Below are 21,824 nucleotides of genomic sequence, written 5' to 3' on the forward strand. Positions count from 1 at the left end.
GGGAGGGAGGGAGGGAAGAAAAAAGGAAGGAAAGAAGGAAGGAAGGAAGGAAGGAAGGAAGGAAGGAAGGAAGGAAGGAAGGAAGGAAGGAAGGAAGGAGAAAGGGGGAAAGGGGGAGGGAGGAAGAAAGAAACTGAACACCACAATGTGTGCCTGTACCTACAATCTCAGTGTGGTGAAGCAGGGATGGGAGGAGCCTGAGGTCTTGATGACCAGCACAACTAACCAATGAAATTCTTCAGTGAAAGATCCTATTGTTTAGATTTGATTTTTGCACAATACTTTGACCAAGATATTTAATACCCCAGAGCTTCAAGTGCTTTGTAAATACAACTTGGGACATGAAAACAAAAAACTGAAATGTAAATCCTAATTGTTCTTAGAGACTATACTTGTCTATAAACCATCATATATGTGAATTCAAAATGAAAACTTCTTAAAATTAAAATATGGAAAGTTTGCAGGAAATTGACTTGGTCACATAACCTAATCTGAACTGATCACTGAAAGTTTTGTATATTTTATTCTCACTACTTAAGTAAATGAGCATTTTTTTTCTGGATCACTAGAGTAATATCTTGTGTGGAGTACTTCATTAAATAGTCAGAAGGTGTTGTAAAGATATGTTCTATGTACACCTTTTATGCTACCCTTCAAGGTCTGAGGAATGGAAGGAGCTAGTTTCCAAAACATGTAGGGACCAAATGTTTCAGGGAAGGGTTCTAAGTCAGGATCATGGTTACAAATTTATCTGTTCAGCATATACTTTAGCATGGGGAATTCCTACTCATAGTTCATAACCACATATTACCCAACCACCAAAAGAATGATACATGCAAAATCAAAACAGAGAGACCACCGCCATCCTGTTTTGTGTTCTAAGGCTGCTGTCTTTGTCTGTTTGTGATATGATGTTATATCACATGTCCCCTTGTAGTTTAGAGTCTAACCAGGAGAGAAAACCATCAACCATTGTTCACCACACCCCTACGATGTACCGGGCAACATGCTGGACCATCCTCAACAAAAGTGAACTTACATGAAACTTCAAGACAGACAAAAACCGGGAAACTGATCATGTCATGTCAAGTAATGATGCCCTGTGAAGAAATCAAAGTAAGGTGATAGCATAGGGCATGTGTGGGGTACAAATGACCCAGTGATCTGTTCAAATAGGTTGCTTTTGAGAAGATTGTATGGATATGTATGGGTATGTATACATGTTCATGCAAATAGATATGTGAGAAATTAATGCAAGAAATAACAATCAACAAGAGAGTTAATATTGATTACTAAAACAACGTTAGGCTTATATGACTTCTGTACCACAGGTGTCCCCAAAACAAGACTGCTTCCATCTGGTTTGAGCAGGAAAGACCTCTTGGGCATGTAAAAAGGACATGCTCATGTTGTGGGGAAGGAGAGGTCATGCCAGGTGATAACACAGCACAAGCAGACTGCTTCTCAGTGGGAATCTCTGCTTCCTTGCTTCAGACACTGCCTTCCTTGTCTTCTGCAGCATTTATAACATAGCTGACCTTATCCTGCTCACTTATCATCCTGTTATACAAGGAGTTATCAAATGGTAGGGCAGGAAAGAATCAGCTAAAGGGTTGTTGGGACCGGGAAGTTATGTCCCATTCCTGGGCTTCTGATCCAGTGTGTTTGTGGAAATACCTAAGAATATTCATCTTAACAATTATCAGATTCTACTGATAATGCCAGTTTAGGGCCCATACTAAGAACTCAGTCATTTAGTCTCTGTATGTGAAGAATCCATTTTCACTGGGTTATACAAATAAATAAACCACACAGGAGTTGTTTCAACCTGCACAATTATTTATGGTGTGTTTTTCAAAACTTTGTTGTTCTGCATAGATTTTTATGAAACTGTTCTATACCATACACACACACACACACACACACACACACACACATACATATGGGTTTAATTTTAAATCCCTAATTACTGTGGGTATACATACATACATTCATACATGCATACATGGGTTTGTTTAATTTTGAATCCCTAATTAGCATGGGCCTATATGTTAATCAAAAGTAGTCCCCACATGCAAAAGTCAGGTGCTATTTTCTAATTTAAGTAAGAAATCTGAATTTGGCTACTGGAATTCAAGGCTTCCAACCACTTGTGCAACTGATGGCTGAATTCGCAGTTTAGAGAAGCACTTGGCACAGTTCACTATATCTGGAAGTCCCTCTCCAGAGCATATCTGTAAACTTCTCATAGGCACCCTGTTTTAGGCTGAGGAACACATACTTGCCATTTTTGTAGTCTCCTTCCTTCCCCACCCAACTCATTAAAGATAGTGTAAATCCTCAATGGCCACAATCTTCCAAGATGATCCGAGATAAGACAAAGCAATCCTAAGAAAGGGTTTCTCTTTGGTAATAGGGTAACTAAAGTCGCAGCATTTCTGGGGCCTGAGCGGAGAAGCAACAACATAGTGTGGCAAGATTCTAGGATGAAAATGTCCAGACTACAATGGCGGCAGGCCGGCTTGGAGGAAAAGAGGAATCCCAACCCCAGAAGAGGGACTCTCCAAATCACACCCATAGGATCGGGCACAGGTTGGGTAGATCCTAAAGAAACACCTGTCAGCTATGCTTGAGACAGGACCACCCCCATCAGGATTACCCAACTCCTCACTAAGAGAAGGGTCAGATGATGAGAGCCAAAACAAGCAGAGCATGGCAGGGACAGAGGGCAATGGAACACGCAAACCACATTAAACAAAAAGTGGTAACAGATATGACCCACAGGGTCTCCTCCCTAGAGAAGTTGCAATCTGTGCCTGGGGACGAAGGAGGTGAAAGGCCACGAATGAGGCCCATCATCAGGTCAGAGGCACAGTAGGGCTTTTTGGGGATTGCTACAGTAGACAGGAAGCAGGGAGTTCAGATCCCCAGGGAAGGAAGAAAAGAAACCATATCCTGTGACTCCCTGGGAACCCCTTGCCCTTTTCAGGCTTTCTTACTGGGCAGATGACACTGATTGAAGCCAGGAGCTGGCTCTTCAGTTGAGTGTTGCTCCGGGAGAGGGGGGTGGTTCTGAACTGCTACTACAGGTCCCGCTACAGTCCTAACTTTCACGGTCTTTGTTTCCTTTGCTAAGGTTGGCCATGTCATTGTCAATCTGGTGCTCAGCCCAGGATGATACTTTGTTGCCACTGCTTTCTCGCTCTGGCAGGCCTGACCGGACAACCTGGCAGCTCGAACAGCAGCAACTCCTACAAGGCTCAGGCTATGTCACTGGATCCTGGCATCAGCGATCCTGCCCAGCGCTATAATCAACCTCCAGTCATTTAGTGTGTGGATCCAGGGAACCCAAAGAGGGGGTTATATACAGCCTCGATTCCCAGATATTCCGGTTGCTCCACATGTGGGGTAAGGGACTTTAAGTATCTACATTCGGGATTCATGTGACTTGGGCAGTCAGGCAATGGCTTACAGGTGTTGAAGTTTCTTTGGCGCTCAGTGAGTTGGTGATCAATTCCAGGTTTCATCAAAGTAATAAACAAAGGCTGTGAGCAGCAGCCACACTAAAGAGAAGTTGGACAACTTGCTCAGCTGTCTAGCATTGGGCAAATCCAGCAGTCTCTCAAAGGTAGAAACCAGGGGCTCCTGGCCACCTGTGGCTCCAGTTTCGCCACACTGCCTCTGGGTCCACTCAGTCGGGAGAAGAAATTGTTACCAGTTCTGCCCTGTCAAGTTTACCTCCACTTATGTCTGTCCTCAGCTGGGGCACCGGGACTCAGGCTGTCTGGAGCCAAAACCAGGCAATGGAGGCAGCTTCCTGGGGAGATGTCTTCCAGCACAAGGGTAGATGGAAACAGCACAGCTCTGCCACCTCCTGCCACTCCTAGGAGCCTTCCTGAGGGTTCCCTGAGAATCGTCAAGCCACCTTCTGTCTCTGAAGTCTTCTTTCAAAGTCCCTAGTTAATCCTCAAGATAAGATTACTCTTCATTCTCTCCCACTGGTACCTGCACAATAAGGCAAGGCACTGACAACGCCACCTCATTTCACCGCTGATCAGGCAACGGGATTTTGGCAGCATCCCCAACTGGCTTGTAACCCAGAAGCCTTTGCAGCAGGCAGGCCTGACTAACTCCCAAGCAAGGGCTTCTCATCCCAAGCCAAGATCTTTAATAAAACAAAGTGGAGTCAGCTGGAGCCACCTTAAATCAGAGTTGTGTCCCATTGGGGTCAAGACCCGCTGCTCTAGGACCAAAGACTTCTTCATTTGCCTTCAGTCCCACTGGTATAGAAAGCCATTAGGACTCCAAAAAAAAAAAAAAACCCAGCTCTTCCCTAAAGAGATTTTTAATCAAAACCGACTTTACTCATGAAATCACCACCTCAGGCGTTAACTGAAGAGCTGGACTGTCTCCCTTCGCTTCAAGCTTGTTGGAGTTCTCTTGTTTTGTTTCTCCCGTGCATGCTTGCCTGTTCCCCTCAAAGCTCTCTTCTCTTGTTGCCTCTCTCATTTCACAAACAGTTCCATGGGTCACTTCTATATTCATCTCAGGGATCGATAAATATCCTTCATACTCTCCATAACAGAATATGCAAAGGAAGCAAAGAGGGAAGTGGAGAGGTAGCGTCCAGAAGATGTCCACATTGGGGCTGAAATTGTGGCTCAGTCGTTAGGAGCGCTGATCACTCCAGTAGATGTCCCAGGTTCAATTCCCAGCTCTCAGGTCAGGTGGCTCACAAACGCCTCTAAAAACAGGCTCGTGGGTATCAACGCCTTCTCTGACTTCCACAAGCACTTGTACTCATATGCATGTAGCCCACGCAGACGCTCACAGCAACATAATCAAAACTCACTCTTATGCATACACTGGTTTTGAAGAAGATAGAAACCGATGGGCACCTGTAGATGGTGTAAGTCACACCGTCCACTTACTACAGTACCTCAAGATAAACAGATCTTAATTTAGCGGTCCCAAACACAGACTTTGGGTTCTGGCAGCACTGTGTAGTCAAACAAATGACTTGACCTCTGTCTCTGACCATACTTTCCTTTTGTTGTCTCTAAAATGGAGTGAATATTCTCTAGCTACCACAAATATTAGCCCCCAAATGTGTCTTAATGCCTGAAAGCAGTACCTGTTCTATACATGACAAGGTGAAAGTAGGGTGTGGCTGTGAATTAAGTCATTGGCACATTAACTCAGCAGATATAGTCACAAACTAAAATCCCCAAACTCTGCATTATTCCAAAACCAATCAGAAAATAGCCAGCTAAATCTTCTAACCCTAATAGGATCTAGAGTTTAATGTAATTATAACTGCCTGGGTCCCAACTACATCCTTAACATTCTAAACTGCTTTGAATAAGTCATACATTTGAGACATAGAGCCATTCAAATAAATTGGCATCTTTTTCAAAATAATGTTAATTTCTATGAAACTTACACAAAGGGAAAACTGATAAAGATGGGAAGCAGATCAGTAGTTGCCTGGGGATGAGGACAAAGACAGAGACTGTAAGCAAGCTCCAAGTCGCTCTGGGAGGTACTGGAGTGTTCTAATGATGGACTGTCGTGGTAGGTGCGTGGCCCTCTACATCCTTCTGGAGATTCTTTCACCGTGCAAATATGCTGGGTGAATTTTATGGTATGTAAATTATATCTCAATAAAGCTGCAGGAAATAATCTATCTTTCTTGCATGACATGACACATTTCAAAATGAACTAGTATTTTTATTTTTTATTCTAAAGCTTTCCATTATCAGCTCATCATCATGACTGTCAAGAATCCATCCGAGACCATTAATGGTATTAATGTATTCATCCACAGGGTAGCAGGGTTGTTATCATTGCTTTTACCCACAATCACATTGTTTTTGCAAAGACATCTTGAGATGGAGAACCAAGGTCATTAATAGAAAACATTTATGAGCTAAGATTATGTTCTGCGCCTAAGAGCTTCTCCATCTGGACAGTAAATACTTGAGTTGGGAATAAATGGTTTTCAAATAGAAATCCATTATCAGTGAATAACTTCCAGGCAAATATTTCAGAAAATAGTGAAGTCATTTTGCTCTAAATGCTTTTGATGGATTGGAATCAAATCATTAAGGCAGGGGTCCTTCAAAACTTACTCCAGAGTAACGCAGACAAAGTCTGTATTTGCAATGACCCAGGTGTTTAAACAAATATTAAATAACAAAATTATTATAAATTCTCTTGAGTGCCTAAAAATGAATGATCACTAATTATTCTTCATCTTCACAGAGGGCTTTGCTCTGGGATAGTGTAACTTTTCATTATAATTGACAACATAGTATACATACATGTCACAGTTCAACCTTAGCCAATCCATCTTTGACTTCTCTATAAGCCTAGAAATGTTTGCTGAACGAGATGAGCAGCACAGGTATGGAACTTCAAACTTGCCTGTATCCAAACTTTCTTGTCTGTGGTTAGTCATCAACCGAAGCAGTCACCCATAGGATTCCTGCTGTCATTTCATCTTCCTCTGAGTCACAACCAAAAAAGCTGATTGAATTGTCTGGGGCTCTGCTCCAATCTTCACTTACTAGACCAGTCTTTAAATCCCATGCCATGAAACTCAGTTTAGAGATTTGCCTACTCCTTTTTGAAATCCTGTTAGCAAAATCCATAAATTGACAAGAGTAATAACATAACACTACTTTACTCAAGAGCAACTGGTTATGAAATCCACTGTGTTTGGCTACTGTGTTAAGACAACATGTATAGTATCTCTTATCCTAGTACAAATTATCTTCTTCATTCATAGTGAGGGAGGAAGCTAAGACACACTCAGTGTCAAAGATGGAGTTGGTGATGAAAGAGCAGTTGAGTTACAGAGTGTGTTCCTATCTACTACAGTTGCTGTGTCTTGAGCCTACTTGCTTGTGTAATTTCCATAAGTGCATTGATGAACCACAGGGTTCAAAGAATTCTCAAGGCAATGCATGCATGTCTTAAGGATGTACATGGTGTGGAAGGGGCTGAGCAGAGCCTGGGTAACGGCTGGATTTCTAGCATAATCAGTTACTGTGTCAGGGTGTTACATTGTCTCACCTTTGATCCTTAATGTCCTTGTCTGGGAGCTGAAGGTCATCAGCCCTCTTCTACTCACTTAGATATTATGGAACATAAATTAAATAATATGCATATTAATTATAACCTGAGTATAAGTTCATATTAAATATCATTCTATCACTCACAAAGTCTATAGCTGCATGGCCACATTTGCCTTCCAAAAATGTGACCTCGAACATTCAAAGAAGCCTAAGATCAAGTGAGATTTAAAAAACAGGCTTTTTGAAAAGTAAGAATAGGTATTATCAGATTTTATCCTGCAGAGCTAAGAGAAGATATGCAAACAAAACCAACCTTTAAAATCCCTGTCTTATTTTGGTTAACATTGAAGCAAGCTCCTAATTAAAAAGTATTTCATCATTAGTTTGATGGTCCCTAGTATCTCATAATATTAAGATCTTTGAGAATCTTTGGATAGTCAAAATTAGCAAGCTATTATTCTAAGCTTGACAGGATTTTGTTAGTGAGAGTGTTAGCTGTGTCTGCAAAAGGGAATTAAGAATTTGAAAAGATTCTCTGGTAGCTGCTATTAATTTCCTATTTGTATTTCTTAGCAATCAATCCCCTTGTTTCTCTAGGTTAACCAGTTTGGGAGGTTTTATGAGGCAGAGCCTCAGACGGGCATTTAATAAGCCAGAGGACAATCATGCATCTTAGAAAGATAATTTACACTCACAGATGATTCCAACGAGTAGGGGCATCTCAAGACTTTGCAACCTCCAAGGTCTCAAAAAGAACTGAATTTTTTCAGAGATCAGGTGGATAGTACAAACATGGGCTAGCCACATGAAATGACAGGCACTGACTGAAATGGGCACTGGTGTTCCACAAAGGTTAGCCAAAGCACCCAAATTCAGACCTCTGTCAATCATTTTCCTGGTTAAAGCTAACATGCCTACGAACTCTATGGTCCCCAGTGGATTGAGGTTATAGTTTTCAAATTTCTAGATTTACAAAGTTAAAGTATCTGAGGACCAAAAACCCTAAAAATCCTTCTCTTGTCCGTTATCTGACAAGAATTTACTGCGTGCCAGCCCCATTTTGAGCTCCAAGTTCACAGCACACAGCAAAGGAGAAACAAGTCTTGTTTCAGTGGGATTTGTCATGTTGTGGGGAAGGCATAAGATCCAAATGGGAAGTGAAATATAACCTCAAACCCTGATGGGCCTGAGGAAGGAAAGGACAGTGCTGCAAAACCAAACAATGAGAACTATAACTGGACTCCAGCTCCGCTGTTCAGGACTAACAATGTTGGGAAAGCCCCTAGAGATGGCAGTATTTTAAAGGACATTCTCAAAATGCCAATGTTTAGATATCAAACGGTGTCCAGGTGAAAAGAAGAAACCTTGAGGCAAGCACTTCCTGCCTTTACTTGCTTAATACAGTTTGAGAGATGACTGAACAAACTAGCACCTGGAAGTGTATCCACAGAAACATGTACTACCAATGTAAAGAATCTGAAGGTTCTTGATAAACTTTCTGATAGCACTCAAATTAAAGATGCTAAATTCTTCCGGGAGGTGTGGGAATAAGGACATGAATCACTAGCAAATTGAGGGGCTGTTTCTTTAAAACAAGCATGTGATTTAAGAGGGCCAGGCACAGGTTGATTTAAAAGGCAAGGAAAGGAGAGCCGAGTTTGAACAGGAGTAGTTTTAAAAATTATGTTGTTTCTCTTCATAATGCTAAAACAATGGCTGAACTATGAAGGGGAGTGACAGACGGGGCAGAGAGAAAAGCTGTCATTGGTGACTTAAAAACTCACTAGCAAGAGTTCACCTAGATGTTGTTCAATAACCTCTAAGTCCATCTAGCTGAGAAATCTACTCTTGCCACAACAAATAAATGTGTGGTTGAGTCATTTTCCATTCATCACGCTGGCAGTAACCCTTGGAACCACTGTTCTAGCACCTCCTGGGGCAGACAGTTACATGGCACAGGACCAGGAGTTAGCCCCAAAGGTAAGACAAGCCGCAGGAGGTACCACACACAAAGGCTCTCCTCCTCAGGGATGAGCAATGCTTTTGCTGTGCACTTTAGAATAAACATGCCAACAACATGGTGGCTCAGCTTTATTCACTTCTCGGCACACCTCGCTGGCCTATTTCCTCAGGGGAGTTCAGCCTTGGCCCTTCTAATTTCTTCATTTCTTAATGTGTAGAATGTTCACCTGGGTTACTCTACACACTCACAGATATAGTATAGATGGAATATAGCTTACACTGGAAATAATTGACTATTCCTCAAATATTAGCGTGTTCAAAAATTCACGTGTTCTAATATGTATATATTCCATACTTTCTTCATCCATTCTTCTATTGAAGGGCATCTAGGTTGTTTCCAGGTTCTGGCTATTACGAACAATGCTGCTATGAACATAGTTGAGCATACGCTTTTGTTGTATGATAGGGCCTCTCTTGGGTATATTCCCAAGAGTGGTATTGCTGGGTCCAGGGGTAGGTTGATCCCGAATTTCCTGAGGAACCGCCACACTGCTTTCCAGAGTGGTTGCACAAGTTTGAATTCCCACCAACAATGGATGAGTGTACCCCTTTCTCCACACCCTCTCCAGCAAAGGCTATCATTGGTGTTTTTAATTTTAGCCATTCTGACAGATAGAAGAATGGATGAAGAAAGTATGGAATATATACATATTAGAGTACTACTCAGCAGTAAAAAACAAGGACTTCTTGAAGTTTGCGTACAAATGGATGGAAATAGAAAACACTATCCTGAGTGAGGTAAGCCAGACCCAAAAAGAGGAACATGGGATGTACTCACTCATATTTGGTTTCTAGCCATAATTAAAGGACAGTGAGCTTATAATTCACAATCCTAGAGAAGCTAAATAAGAAGGTGAATCCAAAGACAAACATATAGGCATCCCCCTGAACATTAACCTTCATCAGGTGATGAAAGGAGACAGAGACCCAAATTGGAGCACCGGACAGAAATCTCAAGGTCCAAATCAGGAGCAGAAGGAGGGGGAGCACGAGCAAGGAACTCAGGACCGCGAGGGGTACACCCACACTCTGAGACAATGGGGATGTTCTATCGGGAACTCACCAAGGCCAGCTGGCCTGAGTCTGAAAAAGCATGGGATAAAACCGGACTTGCTGAACATAGCGGACAATGAGGACTACTGAGAACTCAAGAACAATGGCAATGGGTTTTTGATCCTACAGCACGTGCTGGCTTTGGGGGGGCATGGGCAGTTTGGATGCTCAACTTACTAAACCTGGATGGAGGTGGGCGGTCCTTGGACTTCCCACAGGTCAGGGAACCCTGATGGCTCTTCAAGCTGTTGGGGAGAGGGACTTGATCGGGGGAGGGGGAGGGAAATGGGAGGCGGTGGCGGGGAGGAGGCAGAAATCCTCAATAAATAAATAAATTTAAAAAAAAAGAAAAACAAAAAAAACAAAAATTCACGTGTTACAATTACTCAAAAACATGTAAATAAGTATCCAAAAGCTCATATAAAATGCTTTCAAGTGTCTAAACTTTCCCTCTTTTAATCTATTATTATTTTTAAAGGACGTAGACTATACTCCTTAGCACTTAGCTATCAAAAAGAACTTATATTTTTATGCTAGGTATTCTCCACCAAAGGCCAAAATGATGAGTAGTGAAACACCCTGGGGCCTAAGCAATTTAATCAGGAGCAAAGCTGATGAATTCAGTAAGTTTGAGTTATCCAAAGGTAAGCCATTCATGACTAATTGGCTGTTTTACTCACATCCCTTTCCATGAAGTTCTGTCATTTAGTCCAATACTATTTGCTGTTCCATGAGTTAGTGATTGCTTAGTTTCTTTTATACTCAGTAAGAGAACAGAGGTCTCCTTGTTAAATTATGCTAAAACACAGAGAATACAAAGTCAGACAAATTATGCTTTTTAATGTCATATTTTCCTTCTTTGAAGAACAACAAAAATTTGCAGTACTGTTTTGAAGAAAAGAAAGATGATTACTTTTTTGATCCAGGCTACAAATATTTTTAAAAGTCATAGCATGGTTTCTTTCACAATATCTCTAATGCTTTTTGAGGTCTAGACCAAGAAACACAGCTCATCCACATCAGCGGGGCTCAACTGCACCTCTACAACGCCAGGCATTTTATGAATGACTCTGAGCAATGATACTCTGTGTCCTTCCATCTGCTCTGGGAGAAAAACTCCTTCCACACTACGAAGCTGAAAATGTTCTATTAGGTAGACTCCATTGCTGAAAATAAAGGCATAGCCCAGTGAATGGATCTGCCAGTCCCAAGCCTTCTTTTAATTACCCATGTGTCTTTGAGCTTACTTCTCGAAGCCTTGGTATTGTTAGACAGTTCCAAAATAAGAGAGTAGCAATTATCCATGATGAAGAACATGATTCACACTGAGTCCCATGCTCGAGCTTGCATGTTTCCTTATTTTCTCTCCTCCCACTGGCACAATGAGTCGCTGTTGCAGGCTTAGCAAAATAGTACCTGTCGCTTTCCAACACTTAAAGGGCTCCACTCCCGCAGCACCAGCCTCTAGTCCAGGCCATCTTTTCTTTCTTACTGTACTATACAAGTGTGTCCTTTGGTCACTAATGCTTTGAGAAAGTGTGTCCTGGGAAGACACAGTGTGCAATTGTGCTTCCTGTCAGTGTGCGTGCCAACCACCTGCAGACACAACACTATATGACCAACCTACCCTCTTCCTAATCTATAACAACAGCTCCCTAGGGACAAAATGAAGAGTGCCCACTTTTCTTTCACGTCTGAAGTGTCCTTTTTCCTTCCCCCTTAGTCCAGACGTAGAAGCACTGTCAAAATCATAATTTATTGATAAAGCTAGACCATTAGGATGATGCATTGTGTATCCAGAAAATGTTTTCCCCTTACATGATCTCATTATTCCTTGCATTAGATCTGGTGAGATCTTGATATTGCCATACTACATCTGTTTCATAAACAGCAAAAGTATCTTTTTACTTAACGGTGGCAAATTTGTCATCACTGACATTCAAATGCAATTAACCAAATGAAACTGAATGACAGCAAATGCAATGGTTTAGTGTAGAAGAAGAAACACGGTGTTGCTTCTACAGAGCAGGTATGGGCTGGAAGGGAGAAAATGAAACTGAAGCCTGGCATCAGAACCTCACATCTGTCTGAGAAACGGTACAGTCCTAGGGAAACAATCACGTAAACCACTTACTTACGCTTTGGCCACACATAAGGAACTCCGCCTTTATGGATAAGCTAATCAGTTACATCTGTCTCCCGGCAAACATGATGAAGGCTGGGTTGCATTTGTGATCTTTAGGCTGGCAGAGGTCACTGACAGTACTGTTTTTGATGCAAGTGGAAGTCATGTAGGCCTGGACTGAAATACCACTGCTATCTTCGCTCTGCTAACTGGACCCAGCTTTGTTATCACAATCAAAAGGAACTCAGACACAGAAACTTTCGTGGGTTCCCAGCACCAACCTATGCTCCACATGCCTCTCCATGTGCTAGCAGCCGTGACTGAACATGACTGAATTCATGTTCCTGGGCACACTTCTTTTTTGCTGCTGGGCTGTATTACTTCCTTATTTCTGCCTCTCTTCCTTCCCATTTAGGCCTAACAACCAAATGCAGTGCTCATAATGAAAATGTTTACTTTCCTTATGGGTAACTTCCTTGTGTTATTAATATCCCTAAACCTCTGGGGAGACTTGCCCTACCTATTCTGTCTGTCCACTGGGTACATTGTTATATTTGTGCAAAGGGGGCGAGAAACAAGCTCCTCCTCATTGACGCTGAATGTAAGGAGATGGTTTTTTACCCAAAAGCATTTGCAATTATATTAGCTATTTTCATTGCTTACAAAAAGTGTAATACTGGTTGATTCTCATCCGAGAAGATAATGACTGAATTACTACGGTGAACAGACTCCTATTGGAGACCATTACCAGCATGGTGAGGAGTTTCAACTGAGAACTGGAAATAAGAAAAAATGTAGAGCTAGCCACAGGGCTAGCCGTGACATACAAGCACAAGGAACAGGGATTCTTATATCCCCCAAGGTCCTTTGCTGCAGGAGTCCTCTCATCTGCCAGCGGTTGCCCACATCTGTTCTTCCAGACCAAACTGTCTGGAAAGGGGGGCCTGAGATGTTGATTTGCTTTCTCTGCTTTCGTTGAAACCTCCTTGGAAAGCAGTTCCCAGCCCGAGCTCGAGCTGTTTGCCTTAAAAGGATAAAATATCTGTAAGGGGGGGAAAAAAGCTAGCTGGCTGCAGAGGCGTCTCATACCAAAAAAATGCTACAAGCCCTGCCCTGCTCTTCCAAGAGGGGCTCCTCTTTGTTTCACCTCCATTAATTTCAAATCTCATAGTATCAGGTGGGACTCAGGGAAACAGTCTCTCCTGCAACCGAGGCTCCTGCCCCCAGCAAAAGTAAAAAACAGACTTGGGGTGATGGCTGACCCTAATATGTATCCGATGACTGGCCGGGACTTGTGGCTGGCTGGAAAGAGGAAACAGGTTTACCAGTTGGATGGAGCTGTTGCTGCTTTTGTGTGGCCAGGACTATAGTAGGCAAGCCCAGCATCAGAGAGAAGGGGGCAGTCCAGCTGTGATAGATAGCACACAGCTGGAGCTGCCTCATCCCACTAGGAGCTGCATCTCTCCAAGAGAATGGGAAGGGATCTGTACCACGAGGAGCCAGGTGGGCTAGTGAAAAGATTCTTGAATTGGAATGAAGATGGGAGTCATCTCTGGACTCAAACCCATAACTCCGTCGTAAGCCCAACCCCAGAGAGACTGAATCAATCTTGTTCGGGGTCCCCAGCCAAGATATGTTTAAAATATCCCTCAGCAGTTTTCTAATGGGCAACCATGGCTGAGAAGAAATGGGCTATAGGGAACACTGCATACTTACTTGCGAGCATAAACAATATGACATTACATGCTTACATTCTAACACACACACACAAAATAAAACCATCACTGCTTTTGCAAGCTAGGAAAGATTTTAGCCCATAGAGGTATACAACTCCTTAGACTTCTCCTAGTCCTCTATTTTCTATCATGCACACACAACCTGTTCTGTCATCTGCTCATCACAGTGGCTCCCAAGTTTTGTTTCCCATTGGGACCACCACAGGACACCTTTGAAAAACTCTGATTTTAATTCATTTATGGTAAAACTTAGGCGATGAGATTTTTAAAGTTCCCCAGGTGATTCTCATGTGCAGTTGTGTTTGGGGAAAAGCCTTACCTAATTTCTTTGAGTTCTCCCAAGGTTTTTCTGTTTCCTCTTCGATTATGGGTGAACAGACACTTTCTCCAGAACAGCCCGTATGTTATTCTGAGGGCCTGCAGTTACCCAGTCCCTGTAGGCTTTGGGGTAGTGTAAGATCCTAGTGTTTGCTGAGAAAGGCTCCAGCGGCTCACACTCCGGTTCAGTTTCTTACTAAGTATCTTCTCTTGAGCATAAGAGTTACTTTCTAGGAGTCTAGGTGTTCTATTCTTCAGGCTGGGAAATGGGAATAATCTAGAATATTCCTTACAGGGGTATTGAAATCCATGATTCAGGGAAGGGGAGGACAACTCAGTGGATAAAGCACTTGTAGGGAGAGTATGAGGACCTAAGTTTGAATCCCGGCATCCACTGAAAATCTAGGTGTGGCAGTGTGCCTGTAACTACAGTAATAGGTGCAGAGACAAATGTTCAGCCCCAACGGTGAGTCACAGGCTCACTGATAGTCTGTTTCAAATAATAATAATAATAATAATAATAATAATAATAATAATAATAATAATAATAGCAGCAGAAATGAAGAATAGCAATTTAGAAAGACACAACATCAGTTCAATAACTGGTTTCTATTCATGCTTATGCTGTGAGCACCTTCACACAGTGTGCATGTTCAACACACACACACACCACACACACATACACACAAGGAAAAAATACATGATGAATTTAAGCAGAGGGAAGATAATCTGTCACAGAGTTAGGGTCCCATGAAAACTAGCAGGGGTTGGTAATGATGATGATGGCGATGAGGAGGAGGAGGAGGGGCAGTACCACTCTTGACCTGCTCGTTCAGAGCAGCTGCATGCTGACATACCGCCCCTTCTTTCCTTCCCCGAAACCTGCAGACAGACTGTCAGTCCCTCCATGACATTACATTAAGTGATGCTTCAAAGGGAAAATAGAAAGCATTCAAAATAAGCATTGGTCTGAAGAGGAACATCTGTATGATTTTCTAACAATATCTCAAGGAGGGCAAGGTTTCAGGTGTGGTCCTCAGCAGTTTTTTGTCCACAGAGGATCCCTTATTGCAAACTCTGCTCGAGGACTGGGGTCTATTTATATGTCCAGAAAGTATATTCGCGACTTTCAAACTTCTGAAGAATACAGCCCAGCTTCAACCGTGCTTCCCGCCCCAAAATGTCTGCTCCCCCACTCTGCTCTCCTGCTTTTTTAATGTGAACAAACTATGATCATAAAATTTCACTCCCAAGCAAGACACTTTGAGGAGAGCACCACGCTTAGTCCCACCTTGTGCTAAACATCTGTGTCATTGGGCAGCTGCAGTTTCTGTGCTATTGTGGATATTTCTATGTTGGTTTGGGAAGGGGAGCGTTCCCCTGATCTTACCGACAAAACTGTACGTAGAGAGTTCAAGCAGGCTGCACGGATTTAATTTCCCCCAAAATAAAAATCTTTAAGGAGATAGCGAGGAAGGCAATCACTACAAAGGATGGTGGGAGGGTCTAGAAGTGGTGTCAGAAAGCTGCGCTTGAGGAAGTAGCGAGGGACTGTCACAGGAGGGGTGGCAAAGAACACCAGCTCAACAATTCAGATTAGGATTCGAAATGCCACAGATGTGATTGCATAATAAGCTGTTGAGCGTGCTGGTAAGTGCTGCTTTCAGCATGGGAGCATGTGTCACATTGTCTGGTGTTCTCAGTGCCAGGAGGGTTCAAGTCAGAGGGCCTGGGATGCTAGCAGCAATTCCAGTTCCTTGGGATGGGCGGCCGCACCTATGGCAGAGATAGCAGAAAGAGCAGCAGCCTGGTGTTCAAATATGGTTGCTAGGATACCATGGAGACCCTCCATTGCTAGGCAGACAGGGAAAAAAACATGTGCCCATATGCCTTATAACCTGCAAACGGCAACAATGGAAACATCGTGTGTGTCTTATTCTACCCTTTCCTAACAGAAATCCAAACCAACACTAATGAAACATTAAATAGTGAGAACTTGGAAATGTACCCCAGTAGAGCAAGAAAAATGATCATTTATATGCTCAGGCAGTCCCTAGAGCTACTCTATTTAAGGGTAGTCAGTATTTTCATTACGTGTCCCATTTGAGGGGCAGGCAACTTGACTGTACTTGCAAACACCCTAACAGGATATTTAGCAGCATGATCCCATGTAATATCATAAAACCTGTGCCCACTTCTGTTTCACTTCACCGGCTGCAATGTCAAATTAATGTTCAAACTTAAATTGGACACTATTATAATAACCTTAGGTCAGAATGTAACACCCCACGGAAGAAGGGAAGATGAGTTTCCATAACTAACAAGATTGCATTCTCACCTCTAGCCCAGGTATGTGAGGAAGCTGCAGAGCTGGCCTCAGGTAGATAACTAAACCATTTTCAGCAGTACTCAGAAAGGTGTTTGGTTTCTTTAAGACTAGGCTTTGGTTTCTTCAAGGGTCTTCATCGTCTGCTTTTTGGTTAGGTTGAATATTCTTCTCTAGTTAGTATAGTTGTGGGAGGTTAGAATCACACTCTGGTGTTCAGAGCTTCACCACTAACTAGGCCTGGTGAAACACACACACACACACACACACACACACGCACACACACACACACACTCACATGCACACACATGATTCTTGATTATTCTGAAAACAAGCCTAAGTTCCTCTTCCTCCACTTTATAAAATCATAGAAACTGAGCTTTAGTTCCCTCCACGGCCCTCCGGGAAAGCCTCTGACTGCCACCTTTCTCCGAATGCGTCTCCTCTCTGCTGATGGCCTGAGCTGTCACTCCCACATCCCTACCCTCTCCCTTCACACTATGAAGTGCTCAAATCATGGCCATGGCTGTCTTACAAGGACTACAGTACAAAAACCTGTACTTCTGGGGTGTTTCTGATACCAGGCAGTTCAGCAGGAGCCAGAGAATCCACCAACTGTTTTAGGAACTTCTCTGCATTTCTCCTTTCCCAAGTCTGTAAAATATTTACTCGGATAATATTGTGGGGTCCCTTACTAACTCTACAATGGCAAGGCTTATATGTGCCTTACAAGATTTTCCACATGGGAGGTATCACATACAAGTACTGAACTGACTTGTAAAGCATATTAGAAATTGGATACCTTCACAGAAATCTATGTCTTAATATTAGGCTATGTATAATCTCACTAGAATTCCACCATTTCCATGACTTCCTTTGGAATTATTAAACACATAGCATTTAGGGAGATACTCTTTCTCTTGGAATACAATATCAAGATTTAGAAGATCACATAGGATCTTTTAAATTTTAATTCCTACCTAAAAATAGGAAGATACGTTTCTCTTTCATCTCCAATTCTTCCAAAGCATTTCACAATCACAAAATGAAACAGAACAGAAGATGTCATCATTCTCTGAAGTGAAGCCACCTCAGGGATGAACGCAACAGCTTTACAAAAACACACAGACATTAACAAGTTTTGATAGGATATCAAGTTGAGGTTGTCCAACTGAAATGACACGGAAGGCTATGACAGCAAAACAGAAAAGACTTGAGACCAGCGAGTGCATCTTTAGGAATGAAATGTCATGAAAATTATTTTAGGAGTTCATGTGACCCATCAGGTAGCCTGGTCTCACAGGATGGATGACTGCATTTGTTTGCTTGTTTCATTGTCCGGGAGCTCTTGCTCAATGTATTTTGGAACACAGAATCTAGTGGTTTTTACATTCTTAAAGAGTTGATTGGCAGCAGTATAATACAGCTTCCAATTTTCTACACCAGTCCTTCCCACATCCATAAATAACCTAAGAATGGTTTAAAGGTTACATCTATACAGGTTGTGAAAGACCAACACCCCCCCACACCCTCTCCACCTCACAGGTGCAACAGAAGTGTCCTCCCTTGGGGTAGAATCCAACAGAGGCTTTCTTCCAACTCTCACCTTAGAGGGAAAATCCAAATGAAAAACTGTTAAGTTGATAAAAGTTATGGGGCTATTTGAAATCTCGTACTGCTTTTTATCCTCAAATGATCTATAGTTACAAAGGAAAAAGAGAAGTTTTAAAATATTGCAAGTCTCAAAAGGCAGCCTCAGCAAGGGAACATCAGAAGACATTTTCCAGCCATCAGATAATTGAATGGAGCGTCAGTCGGTCATTCACTACCTCTACTGGAAAGGTACCCAAAACTAAGAGGAATGTGCAGCTGAACTCAATCCCAGTCTACTTACATAGTTTCACTTCAGCCTTAACTTAATCTGTAGGAATGTGATTAAATTTAAGTTCCACTAAAGATTAAAGATACAAACACTTGTTGCCATTAAGTCAGAATAATGAAAAGCTTCAAACAAAACACATTGAAATGCAAAGAAATTGTTTTCAAGTGACACATCTTCATAGTTCTATGTGGAACCACCTTGCACAGCCCCTCAAATGGCACAGGAGAATAACTATTTTGCATACAATATACTTCTCTTCCCCTAAGAAAGGTACACTACCACTCAAGGCAATTTTTATTCTGGTTTCCTTTATGTAAGTGTGGAAAAAAATGAACAGATGTTATTCCAAAATTATTTAAACTTGGAAGACATTTTATCACTTTCTCCAATATAATCCTTCAGAATTACAAAACTCACATGGCACTACCACCTTAATAAAGGAGTCCTTAAAGTCATCAAATAAGGACCAGAGGGCAAAGCATGTTCAAAGGATGCAATGTTTGTCCTGCAGGGATACTACAAAGGATGTGCTTTCTTCGTGTTATTTTCCACTGTAGACTTTTACAGAAACCACCAGCGTCCTGTGTCAAACGCCAAGAGTCATCTAAATGCCCCTACATTCTGCAGTTCATTCCTGCTGCCTGGACTTTCTGTAGGTGTTCTCAGATAAAATGCTTAACTGGAGCTACCAGCTGGTTGGATCATACTGCATCTAAAAGCCTATTAAAATGATCTTTTTCTAAGAGCAGAGTTTGTTCCGGGTTACTCCAAAGTTCGAAAATACTAAAATGACAAGCCCATACACTGTTTAAAGACACAAAGAGCCGTCTCTGAATTATATTTTCATTATGCAAAAACTTGGCCCAGGAGAGATGGTCATGTACCTTGTTAGCTGAAACAAGCGAACATGCCAGCGACTGCAAATTCATTTACCAAAGAAAGCTCCAATTCAGATCGGTCAGGTTTCTGAGGCAAATTGAAATCCTCTGATCTATTATGGTAACTTGGTAATGTTGGAATCTCAGAAATATATATCTCTATCAACTCTCCCCTACCCCACACAATTCAAACTCCTTCAACTAAGGCCGCAAGTAATTCAAGGGAGCCAACATGTATAGACTAGGCTAGTGAGTTTTCAAAAAGTGTACGTAGTATATACTCATGACCCCTCCCATCTCCATATAAATGGAGATAACCAAACATTCACTTTCTCCTCTTATGAATTCCCTGTGTTTATGAAGTAAAGGTTTCCCAAAGGCCTTCTGTTATTATGTAACACGTGTCGTCCAGCCGTGTTATGTAGTTAAGAGCAGGACAACAGAATCCTCTGCTTTACCAATTATGTCATTACTATTAATTAAAATGCCATTCAGATGGTGTTCTGGTTCTGTTGCCGTCCTGTCCCTGCTGCTCCCTCTCCATATGGACTCTGGGGCTGAGTGTTGTGTAACAAGTTTCATTCAGCGTTCCCATCCAAGTTATGAATCCTCCTGACATCAGAACTACATTGCTCCCTAAAATGCTAGAGCAGCAGCAGGGTGGCCTCAAACCTGAGCGTGAGGCACAGCATGGTCCACCCAGGAAGAAACGTGTGCTTGGCCACACTGTCCCTGAGAATACACGAACCCTCTAGGGAAACGTTCACTAGTAATCACGTGAGAATTCTTTTAGAAAAACAATATTCTCTCTCGGATATTATGAAAACATTTTTTTAAAAAGAATCAACAGACTACGCTTCCATTTATGGATTGTAAATGTCATCCAACTCAGGAAATTTAAAAAAATCTTCTGTTTTATACGGATATTGACTTATTCTTTTACACTTCGGTGGTGATAGAACATCAGGTTTGAACGGTACCAGCGTCAAGTGCTGGCGGCAGGAAGAAAAATCCAGGAGAGCCACGAGAGCGTGGAAAGTCAGGGAAATATCAACGCATTTCATTTCAGTCTGATGAGCCTGCAGTTAGGATTTTCCGGCTGGCCAGGTTGGCTGGGGCTTTGGGGGGAGATGGGGTTCTGATTCCTCCATTCAACAGTCACTCACACACACGGTCAGACACACACCTGGGGCGCGTCCAAACTCTATGTACAGTAGGTGGCATATATCAACGTATATGTATATTTTAAAAATACCTTGGCATCTGACAAAGACACGAAGGCAACGGATGTGCAGGGAGAGTCTGGCCCTGAGAAACGTGCACAGCCCCTCAAGAAGTGCGGTGAAAATGAGACATTTCTGAGGATGAGGACAGACATGGTAAGCGGGAGGGGCAGGGGCCGACAGACAATACAGAGACCCGCAGCTCCCCACCGCCAGGGCGCCACATGGACCCGGGCGCGTAACCCCGCTTACTGTGGGCTCTTGGGGTAGAAGGGCAGGGTCACGTGGCTGAGATCCTGGATGTCGAAGGCGGTGGGCTCCGCGGAGATCGCCTGGCGCTTGGTGCGCGGTTCACCCTGCAAGGTGCTGGCGCTCTGCTTCTGCGCCTGCTGCGTGGCGGGCCGGATCACCGAGCGGTACTTGTCCAGTTCGTTCTGCAGCTTCTGGATCAGTTCGTCCTTCTGATCCAACTCCAGCTCCAGCTCATCGATGAGAGCATCCCGCTGCCTCAGCTCCTCGATCTTCTCCTGGAGCGCGTACTGTAAATCCCGCAGGGTGCCCATGCTCCTCCCGGCTGTCGGGGGCTCCTTCCTGCCGCTGCTCCGCGTCTTGAGGCTTCCTCCCCTCTCGGATCAACTTTCCCTAAAGTCGCCGCTGCCTCGCGAGTGCAAAAGCTTCCTTCGACTTGAGACCAAAGCCAAACCTGGCTTCTGAGCATGCCCAGTCCGCCGCTCCAGCCACCGAGAGTTTCAGTGTGCAGATTCCACTTCTCCGGGTTTAGGGATGAGCAAAACAGGTCCAGCCCAGGATGAACCTGAAAGGCGGTGGGCGCCGCGGTGCCCGGGGGAGCAGAACCTGGAGGCGCGGTGATCAACGGGTGGGAGGGAGGGCACTGGGCTCGGAGGAGGCGGTTGCTCGGCTAGGGTCACCAGCACCGGGTGCCAAAGGAAGCCAGCGATGTGTGTGGGGAGCCTGATAAAGCTCGGGGGTGCTGGGGCTGTGCGGGCGGAGCGAGGCTGGAGCGCTACTTTGGAGGTGGAGAGGTGGGAGGGAGAGGACCCGGAGCAAACTGGAGAGGCGTCAGCCGGCTCCGGCTCCAGAATGTGGGGCTAGGTTCCTGTCGACCAAGGAAGGCAGAGCAGCCTGTGCACGCTAACAGCTCTGACTTGAGGGATTGTGACC

The 21,824-nt window shown here is 43.3% G+C and overlaps 1 protein-coding gene across 2 annotated transcripts in view; it reads right to left on the minus strand.

Moving 5' to 3' along the window:
- Prkg1 (protein kinase cGMP-dependent 1) overlaps positions 1-21,824 on the minus strand; it is a 1,110,226-nt gene that overhangs the window by 1,016,140 nt on the left and 72,262 nt on the right. Inside the window, exon 1 of one of the 2 annotated variants that reach the window (XM_013348063.2) lies at positions 20,895-21,695. The exons of the other annotated variant lie outside the window; for it this stretch is intronic. Within the exon in view, the coding sequence (XP_013203517.2) occupies positions 20,895-21,205 (311 nt within the window). The 5' untranslated portion in view covers positions 21,206-21,695. Of the gene's footprint in view, positions 1-20,894; positions 21,696-21,824 lie in introns of those variants that run through there. 2 annotated transcript variants of the gene reach the window in all.

This window comes from Microtus ochrogaster, chromosome 8 (genome assembly GCF_000317375.1).
Source record: "Microtus ochrogaster isolate Prairie Vole_2 chromosome 8, MicOch1.0, whole genome shotgun sequence".
NCBI classification, from domain to species: Eukaryota; Metazoa; Chordata; class Mammalia; order Rodentia; family Cricetidae; genus Microtus; species Microtus ochrogaster.